Here is a 16,954-nt window from a genome sequence, read left to right on the forward strand (position 1 = left end):
TCATTCTCTGGCTTCAACATACAGTATAATAGTTCATTTCTTTGCAAAATTATATTAAATAATATTATATTATCATTAGAACACTCTGCACTTGAAGCTCTGTGATGAAGATCAATATACCAAAGACGATCATCTTTACACAGTTCTCTTTGATGTTGGAAAACTCCGTACAGGACAAATTACTCGTGTGAGCTTCAAATTAAATCCTGAAGTAAGTGGAGAAATGGTGCTAAAAATATAAAAAGAAACAAATATAGATAGCAGTCAATTTACAACAGTTCATTTAGTGATCATTCAATGTTACAATGGCGCCGAAAATTGTGACATGATCATTTTTCATAGTTAGGACCTTTTCAGCATTCCTAAGCTTTTATTATCAATTTTAGAAGATAGATTTAAACAGAAACACAAAAGCGCAATATACCAAGCAAGATAGTAAGAAACCTCCCTTCCGCTTTTAGGACCCCAATGACACAACAGTAGAGAGGCTCTGAATTGGCCAAGTCACAGAGGGCCTAAGGCTAATTCTATGTCAAAGCTCACAGCTTAAAGGGCAATACCAGGATCTTATTGAAACCTGATACCAAAACTTAATGAGCTTGTTTGCATGGTACCAGGATTGGCAGACCTGACTCTGGCTTTGTGTATCTGTTTCTCATGCAAATTTACAGAATGCTGGAATGTAAACAAAAGCCTGGGAACTATACACAGATAAACCAGTGCCAACCTAAAAATCTTGAGGTCCTATCGCTGTGTGAAAATTCCTCCTTTTTCTTTACCAAGCAAGAGTGAAAAACAAGCAATAAGTCAGAACGAATACTAAGCTTCTAGAATCTTCTTAATATGAAGGTGAAATCAAAAGATATCATTGCATTCTTTGAAATACATGCAATGCCATTACAATAAATTAATGTTATTTGGAAAAGGAAAATTGTTCTTCATTGAGAATCATTCTTTTTCCTACTTTTTTATAGACAGAAGAAGAGCTGGATGTTGAATTTAAGTTGCAAAGCATGTGAGTACAACCTTTAATGCTATAGTATATCCCTTAGAGCTATAAGGTGTTATAGAGCAATTATAATTACTAGAAAAATAAGTGGTATACATAGGGCATCATTCTTTATATAAGATAGAGAAACTTCTGCAGTCTAGTAAATTATCTTGTCAGTCACTCCAAAGGCATGCTATAACAGCTAGCAGCTGAAATCATACTACATAGAGAAACAACATCTTGACTCAGTGGTGCTTCAATCAGGAAGTTCACAGGCAAATGGACTTCTCAGGTAGAGACAGACAACAAAATTGATCAAAGGAAAACACTCAGGTAGAGACAGACAATAAAATTGGTCAAGGAGAAACATGAAAATTATGACCAAGGAAACCCATGTCAGTTGCTTGTGCTTGTACTTGCGCCAAATGACTGTACAGAGATTATAGGTATCACAATGTACAGGTTATTGAACAGAAAATAAAAGTCAGCTGATGCATGAACTGAAAATAAATTATGTGGTTTCAAAGGCTGTGTCCAAATAAACTTTTAGAAATGCAATTCATAGTTAATTATGCAACTAATTAGGTGATTATGTGCAGCGTCCATATGACACCTCTACTTAACATACTTTTGTGTTGTGCAAAATGCTGGATTTACAGAACTTCAGTTAAAAGAAAAACAAACCTAAAATGGATTTGCATGCGCTATTCAACCAATTAACATGGGTGATTAATTGGTTTGATTGCTAGGTGAGGGAACAGGGAAGAGATGACAGACTTTGGGTCAACGGATAAAGAGGAAGTGTCCTCTAAGGCAATATTGTAGTTGTACTCCTTTTTTTCAGTGGGCAACCTCTTTGCTAGTAATTACTGACATAGTCTATGTATAAACTCAGTGATCGTTTGGACTCACCTCAATTCAGTTTTGATTCAGTAGATGAAGTTACTTTTCACATCTGAAAATAAGAAGGAAACCAGAAAATATTTCTTGTTTGCCTGAGTCATATTTCAAATTTGAAAATTGTTGTGTTGCTGACCATATCAATAAGAGAGTTATTGGCCAAGTATCATATGCTATATTCACACACTACTTCTAAAGCTCCTCCACATTTCCATATCAGTGGCTCCAATCATACTACTTCCTTTCAGCCAAATCTTATCTCATGGTCATGGTCATGGTATTGGCAATGGCAGTGGAAGCAATGATTATTCCTTCATATACTTGGAACAATGCAATGGCAAGAGTAAGAAATCAGAAGATCTATCTGATCTTGGGGCTTCTTGAAGAAGTTAAGTTGGGTTGGACTTGATTAATGTTTGGATGAAAAATCACCAGGAAACTCCAGGATTGAAGACCAACCAAATCTGGAAGTTGAAAAACATTCTAAAAGAAAAAAACAACATCCCAAAGGAGCTGAAGAAGCTTCTTGGATGAGAAGTGAAACAACTTCAAAGAAAAACCAGAAGTCCAATTGCCTCTTGAAAAAGCACCTTTGAAATCCCAAAACAAAGCAGTGGAAAATAATTTCCACATTGTTTTCAAGAAAATATGAATATGTCTACATATTATGACTACATACATAAACACCAGGAATCAAGATTGTCTTGAAGGAAACATTAAGAAATCAATAGGGGTGTGCCTATCGTGACACTGCCAGTCACGAACACATAAAAAACACAGCAACATGAAAAACTCTGGTGTTTGGCTTTCCAGCATATTTCACCTCTCCAGTGAGTACTTATTATATTCTGCATGTATCTGCTTTCTGAGTTAGAATCATAATGTGTAAGCTGAGTGTTAACATATGGGAAACTCATGTTTTGAACTTGGTAAATATGAATGTGACAATATCACACAACCCAATGGACTGGTACTAACCACATGGAGCAACAGTTCTCAGGATAGACATCCGTAGATGAATCAAGAGGCTTCATGTGTGGAGTCAGGCAATGAGCGAGAAGGTAAGTTGCATTTTTATTTTGATTCTTCTCTAGTGTGTTTTTGTTTTCACGTATTCATATGTTGGGTTTCATGAATAACAATTCTTAATGCTCTTTCTATTTTCATAGGATTCAAAGACCACGTAATAGACCTGTTGTTAGTGCTGTTAGAAATCGTGAGACTCCACGTGATGGCATTCTTGCATTAGGATCTCGGTGGATCAGTTGGTTGCGCAGTATTGATATTCCTAAACCTCCTGGATTTTAAAAGGTTAAAGGAGCTGAGATTAAAGGCCTTTTTTTGAATCCTGGAAAACACAATGGTACATTATATTGCTTGAATGTAAATATACTATTTAGGCATATCTAAATAGGAAGGGATGTCCTGCTGACATCCTTTAGTAACTCTTTTTACCTTACGATTCACAATATTCATTTATTTAATTTATGTAGCTGCTGCCCATCTCAATCCAACTGACTGGGTGGTGAACAATATCATAAAAATTAAAACCATAAAACACAAAAAACACTTACAAATAAAGCATAGAGGCAATCAAGAATTATAATAATTATTAGGAGCCCTGTTGGCACAGTGGTTAGAATGAAGTATTGCAGGCTAACTCTGCCTACAGCCTGGAATTTGATCCTGGCGGAGCTCAAGGTTGACTCAGCCTTCCACCCTTCTGAGATTGGTAAAATGAGGACTTAGATTCTTGGGAGCCATATGGTGAGAAGGCCATATGCCTCTGGGTCCTGCCAGATAATGTTCCTTGGCTGACAGCAGCACCTGTAGCACCCCCCAATCTACTAGACTAAATTTGACAGAAATTATTGGGAAGAGATGGCCCCCTAGGCAACCTGGTCCCAAGCCACATAACTTCCACATAACTTTCACACCAAGGACTCTAGATAGCTCAAACCTGAATTAGGATTATGCCAGAACAGAAATAGAAAACGCCAGTCTAATATTAAGATCACATGAGGCAGTTGGTGCACAGTTTCTATAATTTCATTTTACAGAGAATCAAAACGAAGCTGCCTCTAGAATCATCCTGATTCTCTGGATTGTAGTATCTGCCAGATTGAGAAGATTAATGTGTTGGTTACTTATAAAAAGTTATGAAACACATATATGTAAACAGGCTTTTAAATTTTGATGATGAAGAAACTATATTAAGGCTTCTTTTTTTAGTCTATTTCATATGGCAACAAAATATTGACAAGAAAAAAATTAATGTTAGAGCACAAAATAGATGAATGGGTGCAAACTGGAATAAGAAATCCATACCATGCAGAGCAATGACCCACTGTATATTTTGCATTGAGCATTGAATTGATCCAGATTTAAAACATAGCAAGATTATGTCAATAGACAAGATATACTCAGCGCAGAGAATTAGAAGAAATAGGCGAAGAAGAATTTGTAGTAGTAATAGATTTTTGTCTCCCTAGAATTCATAGGTATAGTGCAGGGGTGGGCAAACTTTTTGGCTCAGGGGCCTCATTGACTTTTAAAATTTGACAGACGGGCCGGGTCAGCACAAGATTTTGGGGGAATCGCCCCCCCTTCCCCCCTTCTTCTCCTCCTTCCCCTTCCCTCGGAGGCCCCCTGAGTCAGGAGTGCTACCGCCGGCGCGGCTCCGCACGGCTCCAGTCCCGCGTTGCCTCGGGAAGGGAAAGGCAAAAAGGAAGAGCCGCAGCGGTACTTTGCAACAGCAGCAGCGGCACTGGAGACTCAGGCTCAGTGGCTCCCGGTTTTGCCTTTCCCTTCCCACGGCAACGCAGGACTAGAGCCGCATGGAGCTGCGCCGGTGGTAGCAACTCCTGACAGCCCCAGCCAGACACCTGAGCAGAGCTCGGGCGGAACTGCCTGTTGCTGCTGCGGGTGCTGCTGTGGGCGTCTGGCTGCCCAGGTAAAGAACCGCACCAGCTCAGGGCAACTGTGAGGAGCAAGAGGGGAAGCCAAGGTGCTCATTTCATAGCAGTCAACTTCGCTCTCTTTTGCTCCAGTTAGGTGCTCCCAGCATGCACAAGGAGCATGAAGGGAGGCAAACACAGCACGGATGCGTTTTAAAAGTCAGAGAACTTTGCCCAAGACTTCTCGTGTATTCAGGGGCTACACCTCTCCCAAGGATGAGTTGGTGGCGATCTAACATCTTCCAGCTCTTAAAGATTGACTTTAAGAGCACCCCCATGGAAGAAGCCAAGAACGAGAACAAAAGTAGAGGCGGCGGGGGCAACAAAGGCATGTGATGGGTCCCTCCACAGTCCCCTCCCAGGTGACATCCAGGGCTTTGGCACCTACTTTTTTCCTGAGAGGTGCGGTGTCTGCCTCCCTTCATACTCCTTGTGGAGGGACACACATGCCCCATCACCCCTGCCACCACTACGTTTGCTCGGCTTCTTCCATGGGGGCACTCTTAAAGTCAACCTTTAAGTGGTCCTGGAACATCTGCCCACTTTCCCGGCACCCACCCTCCCGGAGCACGCTTTCTTCCTTCTGGAGAATGTGCCTCTTCCAGCCCGGCCTGGCCCGGCCAACCAGCAGGTGACCACATGTCCTGGGGCTTGTCGTGAGATGCCTGCAGCATGCTCTGTTCTATGTGTCAGGCCCAGCAAGTCCGAGCAGCCGGCGCATAGAACAGGGTGGTGCCGGACCATTGGAGAAGCGGAGCAAAGCCGGAGATTAGTAGCTGCCTCTTTCAGTGCAGAAAGCTTCCCCCAACCAACCAGCTGGTCTCCTCCTCGGCCATACAGAACAAACAGGCAGAGAAGGAGGAGAGCAGCTGGCCAGTTGGGGGAGGCTTCTTGTGCTGCGAAAGAGGCGGCTAATGATCTCCGGCTCCACTCTGCTTCTCCAACATCTGGCGCTGCCCTGTTCTATGTGTCAGGCCCAGCAAGTCCGAGCAGCTGGCGCATAGAACAGGGTGGTGTCGGACCATTGGAGAAGCGGAGCAAAGCTGGAGATTAGTAGCTGCCTCTTTCGGTGCAGAAAGCTTCCCCCAACCAGCTGGCTGGTCTCCTCCTTCTCTGCCTGTTTGTTCTGTATGGCCAAGGAGGAGGACACCAGCCGAGAAGCATGCTGCCAGCCGGGGGCCACGTGGCGCAGGGCAACATGCCACTGCCCGGCCCTGGTGAGGGAAGGCAGTGGGTGTTCCCCAGGCAGTGGCCTCGGCCCCACCACCAGGGAAGCGGCTGCCCAGCTCCGTGTTGTGTGTGCAATTTTTTGGCGCGCAGCGCGGGGTCTCTTGGCCAGCCCCGACTTTTTTTTCAGAGGGGAATTTTTTTTTCAGAGGCGGGCTGTATTAAAATGACCAACAGGCCGGATGTGGCCCGCGGGCCGTAGTTTGCCCACCCCTGGTATAGTGACTGTAATAATGAAATAAAGTGATACCTGCTCTTGGGAGAAAAACTATGACACTTCTATCATATAACACATATACATATAACACACACATATATGTGTGTGTTATATACTGTGTAATAGTAACATGTAGAGATACAACACACTTCATACTGTCACTGAAGGTACATATTGTCAAGGCTGTGGTCCAGTGGTGGGAGTCAAAACTTTTTACTACTGGTTTTGTGGGCTTGGTGGGCGTGGCTTGGTGGGTGTGGCAGGGGAAGGATACTGTAAAATCTCCATTCCCACCCCAATCCCGGGGGAAGGTTACTGCAAAATCCCATTCCCTCCCCACCCCAGTAACCTGCTTTCCAGCTCTGTTCTCCTGTGCAGGGCAACAAAAGAAGACCCAGCCAATCAGCTGGGATTCAGGAGGCAGAGAATAGATGGGGGCAGGGCCAGTCAGAGGTGGTATTTGCCAGTTCACCGAACTACTCAAAATTTCCACTACTGGTTCTCCAGAACTGGTCAGAATCTGCTGAATACCACCTCTGCTGTGGTCTTCCCAGCTGCAAGCTACCCCTAATGAAAGGCCTGAACAACTGATGTCTTTGATTGATTGCTTAGGTAAATTATTGAAAATATCTTGGATCGCAGGAAGAATTGAACTGAATTGAATTGAAGAATTGAACTGAACAATTACTCACTACTATTTGAAGGAAAACCAGATTGCTCACCAGCAACTCTAACCATCATGCTTCAATTCCCTGTGGTATAATGCAAAAGAAAGAATCGTTGCTTTGAAAATTTGAGAACAGTTGAAAAAGAGGTCGACAAAAGATAACATATTATTACTGATAATGATGCAAACACAAACTTACAAAAACTTAAAGTAGTTACCAACATATATTTCCTCAGAGAAGCCAGATTGGATTATTTAACACCTTCAAGGCCAACTGTCCTGGGAAAGACATGCACATAGGAGGACGGATGCCTGTGGACTGGAGATGTTCCCAAAACATCTTCCTGGCTGCCAATTGGATTCTGGTTGCCTGGCTACTAAGGGGTGGGCTCTGGGGTTAATTTCAGTTTTTCTTTTCAAGCATGTTTGCTTCTGACTTTGCCTGTCTGTTGCTGTTCTTTCCTAGTAAAAGTACTTTTTCTCTGAATCTATGGAATCAAGGGTTTTCTTTCCTAGGGATTGATTGGAGACAGTGGTCATGTGGCCAGTATGATTATACAACAAAGGTGCACAGACCACCTGGGGTGGGATGCTACTGGCATAACAACCAGTCCAAACGGGTAGCATTCCACCCCTGTACCTTCCCAATGAAGTGATAGCTATTTATCTACTCGCATTTGCATGCTTTTGAACTGCTAGGTTAGCAGGAAGTGGGGCAAAAATGGGAGCTCACCCCATCACAAGGTACTCGGGTCTAACCTTCCAGTTGACAAGCCCACCATCTTAACTGCAAGGCCACCATGCCCACCCCCCCTCAAAGGTAAAACAGATCCTACAAACTAAAGCTCAGTAGAAGAGGAGCATAACAATGGAATTATTTTCAGTCTATACTACTAAAATTTCACTGTGTGTCACATCTGCACAGGACTAATTCGGAGCCCATTCTGTGATATCTGACATACTACAATGGCTTAATATTTTAAAAAATTGTTTGTTGCACTTTTTATGAAATGTTGCCTTTTAAAAACTGGACCAAAATGCCAAGTTCAATTTACAGACTAAACCGGGATTTTTAATTTTAATTAATAAAGATAACTGGGATTTTTAACATTCTATCGTGGGCATCTATCATGTAAAATATTATGAAGGACTTACTATATACGGTATATGACAAAACCAGTCAAAACCAATAGCCAATACAACTTAGTGCTATTGGATAATCAGAAATGCTGCTTCTTACTTGCTTCACTAAGTAAGAAATTGAAACCCCACATTGTTAAAGTTAATTAGTCTGATAATCAAATGTCTGCAAGCAAACAAACTTAGTGAACATAAAGAGAAGCCTGTTTAAACAAGAAGAGGAGGAATTGTTAAGAGAGGCTTTAGGCAAGTAGTTCCCAAACTTTCCATCTTTGTGGACCAGCAATGGTGACAGTGTGGGGAGGGAAGAGATGGGATGGTTCTATGCAGGCAGTGGGCATGTGCACTTCTGCATGCAGCTTTATTTCTGTAAGTGGTGGGTGCATGCACCTGCTGCTCACCCAATAGAGCTTCACATACTATCACTGTGGATAAACGTATTAGGATCTATCCCAATCAGAAACCCTGGATGACCAAAGAAGTCCAGCGCCTCTTGCATGACAGGACCAAGGCCTTAGGTCCAGTGATGGGGCAAGATGCAGTATTGCCAAAGCTAATCTGAAGAAAGGTATTCGGAAGGCCAAGATAATTTTTATAGCAATAACGTGAGGCAGGTGTGGCGAGGGATTCAACAAATTACCAACCATCAACCGACCAATGTCATCCCTGCTGAGGGGGATGCTTCATTGGCAGAGGAACTGAATCATTTCTTTCTCGCTTTGAAGTGGAGACATCAGAGATGACTAAAATACAACCACCAGCCAATTGTAGCCCCCACCTCATTGTGAAGGAACAGGAGGTGAGGAGCATTCTGAGGGCTGTGGACCTAGAAAGGCTGCTGGTCCTGACAGAAAGGCTGCTGGTTCTGGCCAAGTGCTTAAAGACTTTGCTGATCAATTGGCTGGAGTCTTTACCAGGATCTTCAATCAGTCTTTATCTCAGTCCACTATTTCATCTTGTTTGAAGGCTTCCACCATTGTTCCGCTGCCAAAGAATTCCCTATCAATAACCTCAACGATTACACACAAGGGGCACTCACTCGTATCATCATGAAGTACTTTGAGAAATTGGTCTGCCGGCACATCATTTCTGGTCTTCCACATACATTTGATAAACACCAGTTTGCATACAGAAGAAATAGATCTACAGAGGACGCTATAGCCATCACTCTTCACACTGCTTTGACTCATCTAGAACAGAGAGGAGGAGTATGTGAGGATGCTTTTTGTAGATTTTAGTTCTGCATTTAACATAATTCTTCCACATAGACTAGTGTCTAAACTTCTGGACCTTGGACTTTCTTATTCAATCTGCCCTTGGATTATGGATTTCCTCTCTGGCCGTTCACAGAGGGTCAGATTAGGTAATCATACTTCTTCAGCCCTTATTCTTAACACTGGTACACCACAGGGTTGTGTGTTGAGTACCTTACTCTATACTCTTTATGTGCATGACTGCATTCCCACTCATGCTAGTAATACTATTATTAAATTTGCAGATGATACAACAGTGATGGGACTCATCTCTGGGGAGGGGGAGGGAATGAGTCTGCCTACCGAGATTAGGTGGACCGGTTGCTTTCATGCTGTGGAGACAATAACTTGGTCCTCAACACCAATAAGACCAAGGAGCTTATAGTGGACTATAGAAGGAACAGATCAGACATCCAATCCTTGCTTATCAATGGAGACCAAGTGGAGCAAGTGCCAGTTTTAAGTTTCTGGGTGTTACCATAAAAGAGGACCTGACCTGGGGTGCTCACAACACTGGTCAAAAGGGCCCAGCAGAGATTATACTACCTGAGGATTCTCAGAAAACAACAACTGAATGAAAAACTGCTGGTGACTCTCTACTGCTACACCATAGAGAGTATCTTAACTTACTGCACCTCTGTATGGTTTGCCAGTTGCACAGTGGCAGATAAAAAAGCACTCCAGAGGGTTAACGTCATTGCCCAGAGGATCATTGGTTTCCCTTTCCCCTCTTTGGAAGAGCTTTATAGCTCCTGCTGCCTTAAGAATGTTCAAAACATTCTCAAAGATCCATTTCATCCCGGGCACTCTTTTTTTGAACTATTACCATCTGGCAGACAGTACAGAATAATAAAAACAAAGACAAATAGGCTGAAAAACAGCTTCTATCCCAGGGCAGTAGCTCCGTTGAATTCTACTGTATAGTACAGTGTTGGTGTGGTGTTTGGGGGTTTTCAATTCAATGTGTGGAATGTGAAGGATGTGTGTTTGTGTTTATTTTCATGGTCATGGTCATGATGTGCACTGAAGATAGTGTTTGATTTCGTTGTATGAGGTGCAATGACAATAAACTAAACTAAACTTGCAAACATGCTCACCCACCCTTTGTACAGCCCATTTCTGAATGGGCCACGGACTGGTACTGGGTTGCAGCCCAGGGATTAGGGACTCTTGCTTTAGGCCACATTGTATTGAAAGCTAAAAACTTGTCAGAGTAAGAGGGCAAGTTCATCCAATTCAAATGAAATAATGCAAATATATTTTTATTACTCATTTTGCTGGATGCTTACGTCTGTTTAGTCTAGGAATCTCAAGCAGAAGACTAGCTAGTTTTGAAAACAATGAAACTCACTCTGTATATAATTACATGTACATCTGAATGTGAAGTCAGCTTTAAATCATAAGCCATCTTGATTATTCATGCAAGTAAAATTGCAAGATACAAATAAAATCAATAAAAACAAAATAGTATGGATTATGCTTCTTTGAATACACGTTCTGCAAAAACAATCAGGGCCTCTGAGAGCTGGAAACTAAGCTTTCTTTTTTTTAATTTATTTTTTATTGATTTTCAAAGACAATACACAAACAAACAAAACAGAAAACATAAAAACATAAAACATCTTTTCTGAAAGCTGCTTGATTCCGGGTTACAACTCTTCGTACAGACACAAATTCAAATTCATATTCATTTTATATACCATTCCATATCTTAATACCATTTTCAATTTTCTATATAGCTTCTCCCTTCTTTTAACTTTCTTAGTTTTATTTTATTTATCTCATCTCAGTTCAAATCATAATACTTATCATTCTTTGTCTGTTCTGTTTCCAGCTATCCATTTATCTTTTCTCTTTAAACAAAACTTCTCCTGTACACTGATTGGAGTATGACGCCTTTAACTCTTTCCCCTAAATTTATAATGCTTAATATAACACATAACTTGCATTGGGATTCTGTTTAGTACATTCTAAAATTACACAATGTATTTTATAAAAAAAAACCAAAAAAAAACAAAAATTTATAGGTATATGATGTAGTTAAAACAACTATCAATGCCAATACAAATTTAATCATAAATATTAATATTCATTTATATCTTAAACATTTTACACGTTACTTTTCAATTAAGTTTCATACTTTTATGGGAACACTTATACTTTCCATAGTTATTTCCCCCCAACATCACATATTTTAAATCATTATATCATTAAAATGTTCCCATTTCTCCTACTTCAATTCTCTCATTTATTTCATTGCCTTCTTTTTCTTCACAAAGATTTCACTAAATTACACTAAATGTTCTATCCCATTTTTGGTTACATGTTGTTTCCAATTTTCTAACATTATTTCTAAATACAAATATAAAAATACAATCTTATGTACATTTGCAGAATCCCTTTTTCAATTAAATTTACCCATTGTCTCTAAATGAATTTTGTTTCTTTACATCTTGCTCCCCACCATTGAGGCTTCTCATCCCTTCCTTTCTCCCTTGCTTATTCTTCTCCTTGCCCTTTTTACCCCCTTGTCTCTCCACCTCCCTTTTCTTCTTCTGCTTTCCCCCTTTCTGTTGTTTTCTAACATTGTATCCACTTTTTACCTTATTTTTCTTTTTTTGGTTATTTTTTCAAATCTTAAAGTCCCCTTTTTCTTTTCCTCTTTCTCCTTTCCTTCCCCAAATAGAGTCACTTGTTCATCAAAGATGGCTTCTTCTTTATCCCAGTCATCCTGCTGCTCAGTCAGTTTTTCATAAGTACAAACCACCATTTCTAAAAATTGAAAAAGAGTGCCCAAAGAATCTTTCCCTTCTTGTTCTTCTTTTTTGTATTTTTGGTATTCAATTTTCAATTCATCCACAAGTGTTGCCATTGTAGAGAGAAAAAGGTTTTCCAAGACAACCACCCAAGTGCTTTTAATCAAAAATATTTCCCAAAAGTTCCAAAGTCACCAAACAATCCAAATAAGCTGTTTCTTTTAGTACTTTTTTCATTCTTCTGTTTCTCTTTCTGGGGTTGCTGTTTAGTCACAAAGTTCCAATTAAAATATATCTTTTAGAAGTCTTGTTAATATTTAATAGCTCTTTAGAATTCTAGGCAATCTCCTCCTTATTTTCAAATTCTGCTCCAATTTTTTTTCCTCTCCCTTCCCACTTATAGCAAAAAAGATTTTTTAAAAAATGTTCAGAAATTCTTATCCCTTTAGCATTTAATTACCTCCAATGCGGGTTTTCCGATTTCTCTTGAAGTTCTATTCGCTGTCACGTTAGGAAGGAGAGTGAAAAGAAAGAAAAACTTTTCCTTTTAACTTCCATTCTCCGCTTATAAATCTCTGGAAATGATGTATCTCTGGCAAATTTTAATTCCAGGGTACTTTCGCTGTTACTTTATCCCCGTCAGCAAAAAACACTTTCACTTCTTCACAGCTCCTCCTGCACTTTCTTTTTCCGCTGAGCTCAGCTGCCTTCGGAAAAGGGGGTTTAGCCAGCTAGGGAAGAGAGGTGCGATATTTCTCGACTCTGCCAGGTCCCCCCTGTCTTTGCCACCTTCTATGGAGGTGGCTAGACCCGAAGCCGGGTGGCTCGGGGCACTCGGGCAGCGAGCGCAGGCAGAAACCGTGCATAGTTGCAGATTCCTGCCTGCCCCGAAGCGCTGCAAAACGGAAGTCCCCGAAACTGTAAGCTTTCTGTAACAGACTTGCAGCAAGAACAGTGTAAAAAAAAAAAAACACCTTTTCCCAATCCTTATTCAAAAGTGGTTCTCTTTTTTAAATAATTTTTTTATTAATTTTCAATAAACAAACATATACAAACAAAACAGAAAACATGAAAACATAGAACTTCTTTTTGGAAAGCAGCTTAGTTCCGGGTTAAATCTTTTTGTACAGACATAAATCAAATTCATGCTCACTTTATATACCATTTCATATTTTATTTACCATTCTACATTTTCTATATAGCTTCTCCCCTCTTTTCACTCTCTTAATTCTATTTTATTTATTTCATCTCAATTTAAATCATTATGCTTGCATCTTTTGTCTGTTCAATTTCAATTATCTACTATCTTTTCTCATTAACACAAAATTTCTCCTGTAATCACTGATTGAAGTATAACACCTTTATACCTTTCCCCTAAATTTAACACTTAAAATAATATATAATTTTCATTCTGATTCTGCTTAGTACATTCTAAAGCTACGTACTATATTTTAAAATAGGAAAATAATAAGTTTATAATATAATTAAAACAATAATCCATAGCAAATTAAACTCTATCATTAAATCTTAAGCATTTCACACATTCCTTTTAATATTTTATCCCATTTTATAATCATATAATGTTCCAGTTTTCTAACATTATTTCAAATACAAATACAACAATACAGTCTTATGTACTTTTGCAGAATCTCTTTTTTAATTATATTTTTACCCATTATCTCTGAATAAATACTGTTTCTTTACATCTTGTTTCAAACCTTTGTAACTTCTCTTCCCTTTTTCCCTTCCTTTCTTTTCCAATCTAACCTTTTTACCACCACCACCGTCTCTTGATCTCCACCCTCTTAATCCCCACCCTCTTTTGTATTCCTCTTTTCTGTTGCTTTCTGACATTGTATCGATTTTTCACCTTATTTTTCCCTTTTTTGGTTGTTTTTTTAAGTCTTAAATTCTCCATTCTCTTTCCCCTCTTTCCCTTTTCTTCCCCAGCTAGAGTTGTTTGTTCATTAAAGATGGCTTCTTCTTCATCCCAATCCTCTTGTTCTTGTAGTTTCTGATAGGTAGAAATATCCATTTCTAAGAAATGAAAAACAGATCCAGAAGAGCCCTTCCCTTCTTGTTCCTCTTTTAGCTTTTTAAATTCCATTTTCAGTTCATCAACAAGTAATGACATTGTGAAAAATTTTTAAACAACCCAAATGTTTTTAGTCTTTCAAATAATAATTTCCAAAGGTCCCAAAGTCACCAAGCAATCCAAATACACACAAACTGTTTCATTTAGCACTTTCTTCTTTTTATACTTTCTCTTTCTGGGGTACAGTTCAGTTGCAAAGTTCCAAAATATATCTTTTAGAAGTCTTGTTACAATTTAACTCTAGTCTTATAAGTTCCAAGCAGCCTCCTCCAGCAAAATCTTAATATTAATTCTTTTCCTCTCCCTTCCCACTTATAGCAAAAAAAATTTTTTTCCAATGTTCAGAAATCTTTAATGTCCCCTTGGCTTTAATTTTCAAATTTAATTACCCGCTGATGCCAAAACGGGTTTTTCCGATTTCCATCTGTTATCACCGTAAGGAAGGAAACAAACTTTCCCTTTTTACTTTCATTCACCGCTTTTTCCGATCTTCTTTGGGAGCGATGTATCTTTAATGAAATTTAAATTACAGGGTATTTAAATGTTACTTATTATCCCGGTCAGCCAAAAACTTTCACTTCTCAGCTTCCTCCTGCACATTCTTATCCGGATGAAAGCTTCTTTGTGGCAGCCATTGCTGACCACCACTCCATCACTTTCGGAAAAGGGAGTTAAGCCAGTTGAGGAGGGGGGTTGCGATTCTCCCAGACCCCTGCTGGATCTCCCCTATCTTCAGTTACCTCTACGGGGTAACTATTAGCCCCCAAATCTGGCTGGATCGGGGGCACTCCAGTGGCGAGCGCAGCAGAAACTGCGCACAATCATGGATTCCTGCCGCCGCCGAAGCCTTGCAAACCAGAAGTCCAAAAGTGGTTCTTGAGGATGCAGTTTCTAAAGAGTCAGGAAACTTGACTGTTGATAATGGCACTTGGGTCTTTCTTTTTCTTTTTTAACAAAAAACAATGTAGTGAAACTTACTGTATGATTTGGGGCCAGTCACTCTCCCTCAGTCCAACCTATTTCAGAGGATCATGAATGAAAAATGAAAAAAATAATAATTAAAAAAGCAGTACAGGTAATCCTCAAGGTACGACAGGCCATTTAATGAATGTTCAAAGTTACAATGCCCACCCCAAAAGCTAAACGTGAATCTGTTTCAAGGTTGCAAACTTTGCAGCACTCCCTTACAACCAACCACAGAGACATTGCAGCATACCCACCCACCTATTTCTCTCCCATCCTGCCTGGCTAGGTCCTCAGAGGTACTGGGCCTGCTTTGCTAACATACTGGGTTGCATGCACTCCTCCCCACTCCCCCATCACCAATCACTTGCTTTCCTTTTGATGAGCTCAGGAAGTCAGGGCAGAGAAGGCCATGCTGGGCTTTTTTAATTTGTTTGACTTATGCACTGCCTTTCTGTGTACTAAGTAGTTAAAGTAATTCCCTAAAAGGTACTCCTTAGTAAATACCATTCTTGGGGTGTTGAGGATTGTGGGTTAACTCTAGGTGAGCCATCAGTAACACTTGTAGTAACACATTCAGAGTTTTAGCAGCTTTATAGCCTTAAATAATGGATAGTTGTGCCATTATGAGGTAAGTGATGGTTCACAGTAACACAGTAACTTGACAATCAAATACATCCAAACCAATAGAAGCTAATATATAGCAATATTCCTGATCTTTCCATTTCAGTTTCTTATTTGTCAAAAGGGATTGCAAATGATGATTAAGTATGGAGTGAAAAACAAGTACATAAAGGAATTTGTATCTAAATGAGCCATAGAGAAAATTTATATTTATGGAGATTTTCAGTCATCCAGGTCATGATTATCCCAAAGGTGCTTTTTCAAAAGGCAACTGGACTTTGTTTTTCCTTAGAGAATTAAAAGAAAACAGATTATAACTCTTTGTTCTTTGATTTTGTTTTGTAGCCCAGATCATCCTGAAAACATCATTACAAATGGAGTATTGGTGGTAATCATGATTTATTTTTAAATATATTTTCTAAAGTGATTGAATCCACAGCACCCATTAGAGAGCAAGAGTGAATCAGAAACCACAGGATTGTTTAATAGTTGCAACAACATTATATGGACTGCAGCTGATATAGATTTGGCATGGCTTAGGACAGGCTGTCAAACTCCTGGCCCGTGGGCCAGATGTATCACATGCTAGCCACACCCATGCCCAGTTTAGCAAAGGGAAAAAAAGGTCCTGATAGTTATGTGACGCCGCTGTGATTATGTGAGTTTGACACCCTTGGCTTAGAACAAGGGCTAATCATTAGGCAACCCATAATTATCTGTTTCTCCAGTGCACCACACTGGCTGGGACAAAGAGAAATGTAGTACGTCTTTTACAGTGAGAGCAATCAACCAATGGAACAGCTTGCCTTCAGAAGTTGTGGGAGCGTCATCATTGGAAGCTTTCAAGAAGAGACTGGACTGCCAGTCTGGACTGTCAGAAATGTAGGGCAGGGGTCTCATTCTCGCGGCCCGTGGGCCAATTGCGGCCCACAGGACGATAGCCTGTGGCCCCCACTGTGATATGAAAGTATAATATTAGTGTATAATATAAATATAAAGTATAATATAAAGTATATTATGCGGCCCAGCCTCACCCAGACTCTGCCTCCAGTGGCCCCCAGGTAAATTGTGTTTGAGACCCCTGGTGTAGGGTCTTCTGCTTGGGCAGGGGGGGGTTGGATTAGATGACCTACAAGATCCCTTCCAACTTTGTAAATCTGTTTT

At 40.2% G+C, this 16,954-nt stretch overlaps 1 protein-coding gene across 1 annotated transcript in view; it reads left to right on the plus strand.

The window, feature by feature from the left end:
• LOC113438543 (cytosolic phospholipase A2 epsilon-like) overlaps positions 1-16,954 on the plus strand; it is a 63,107-nt gene that overhangs the window by 18,101 nt on the left and 28,052 nt on the right. The window contains exons 5-7 of the mRNA XM_087921778.1: positions 80-211; positions 975-1,015; positions 16,136-16,178. Of these exons, the coding sequence (XP_087777904.1) occupies positions 80-211; positions 975-1,015; positions 16,136-16,178 (216 nt within the window). The remainder of the gene's footprint in view (positions 1-79; positions 212-974; positions 1,016-16,135; positions 16,179-16,954) is intronic.

Source organism: Pseudonaja textilis, chromosome 1 (genome assembly GCF_049901715.1).
Source record: "Pseudonaja textilis isolate UNSWEBS1 chromosome 1, rPseTex1.2, whole genome shotgun sequence".
Taxonomy (NCBI): Eukaryota; Metazoa; Chordata; class Lepidosauria; order Squamata; family Elapidae; genus Pseudonaja; species Pseudonaja textilis.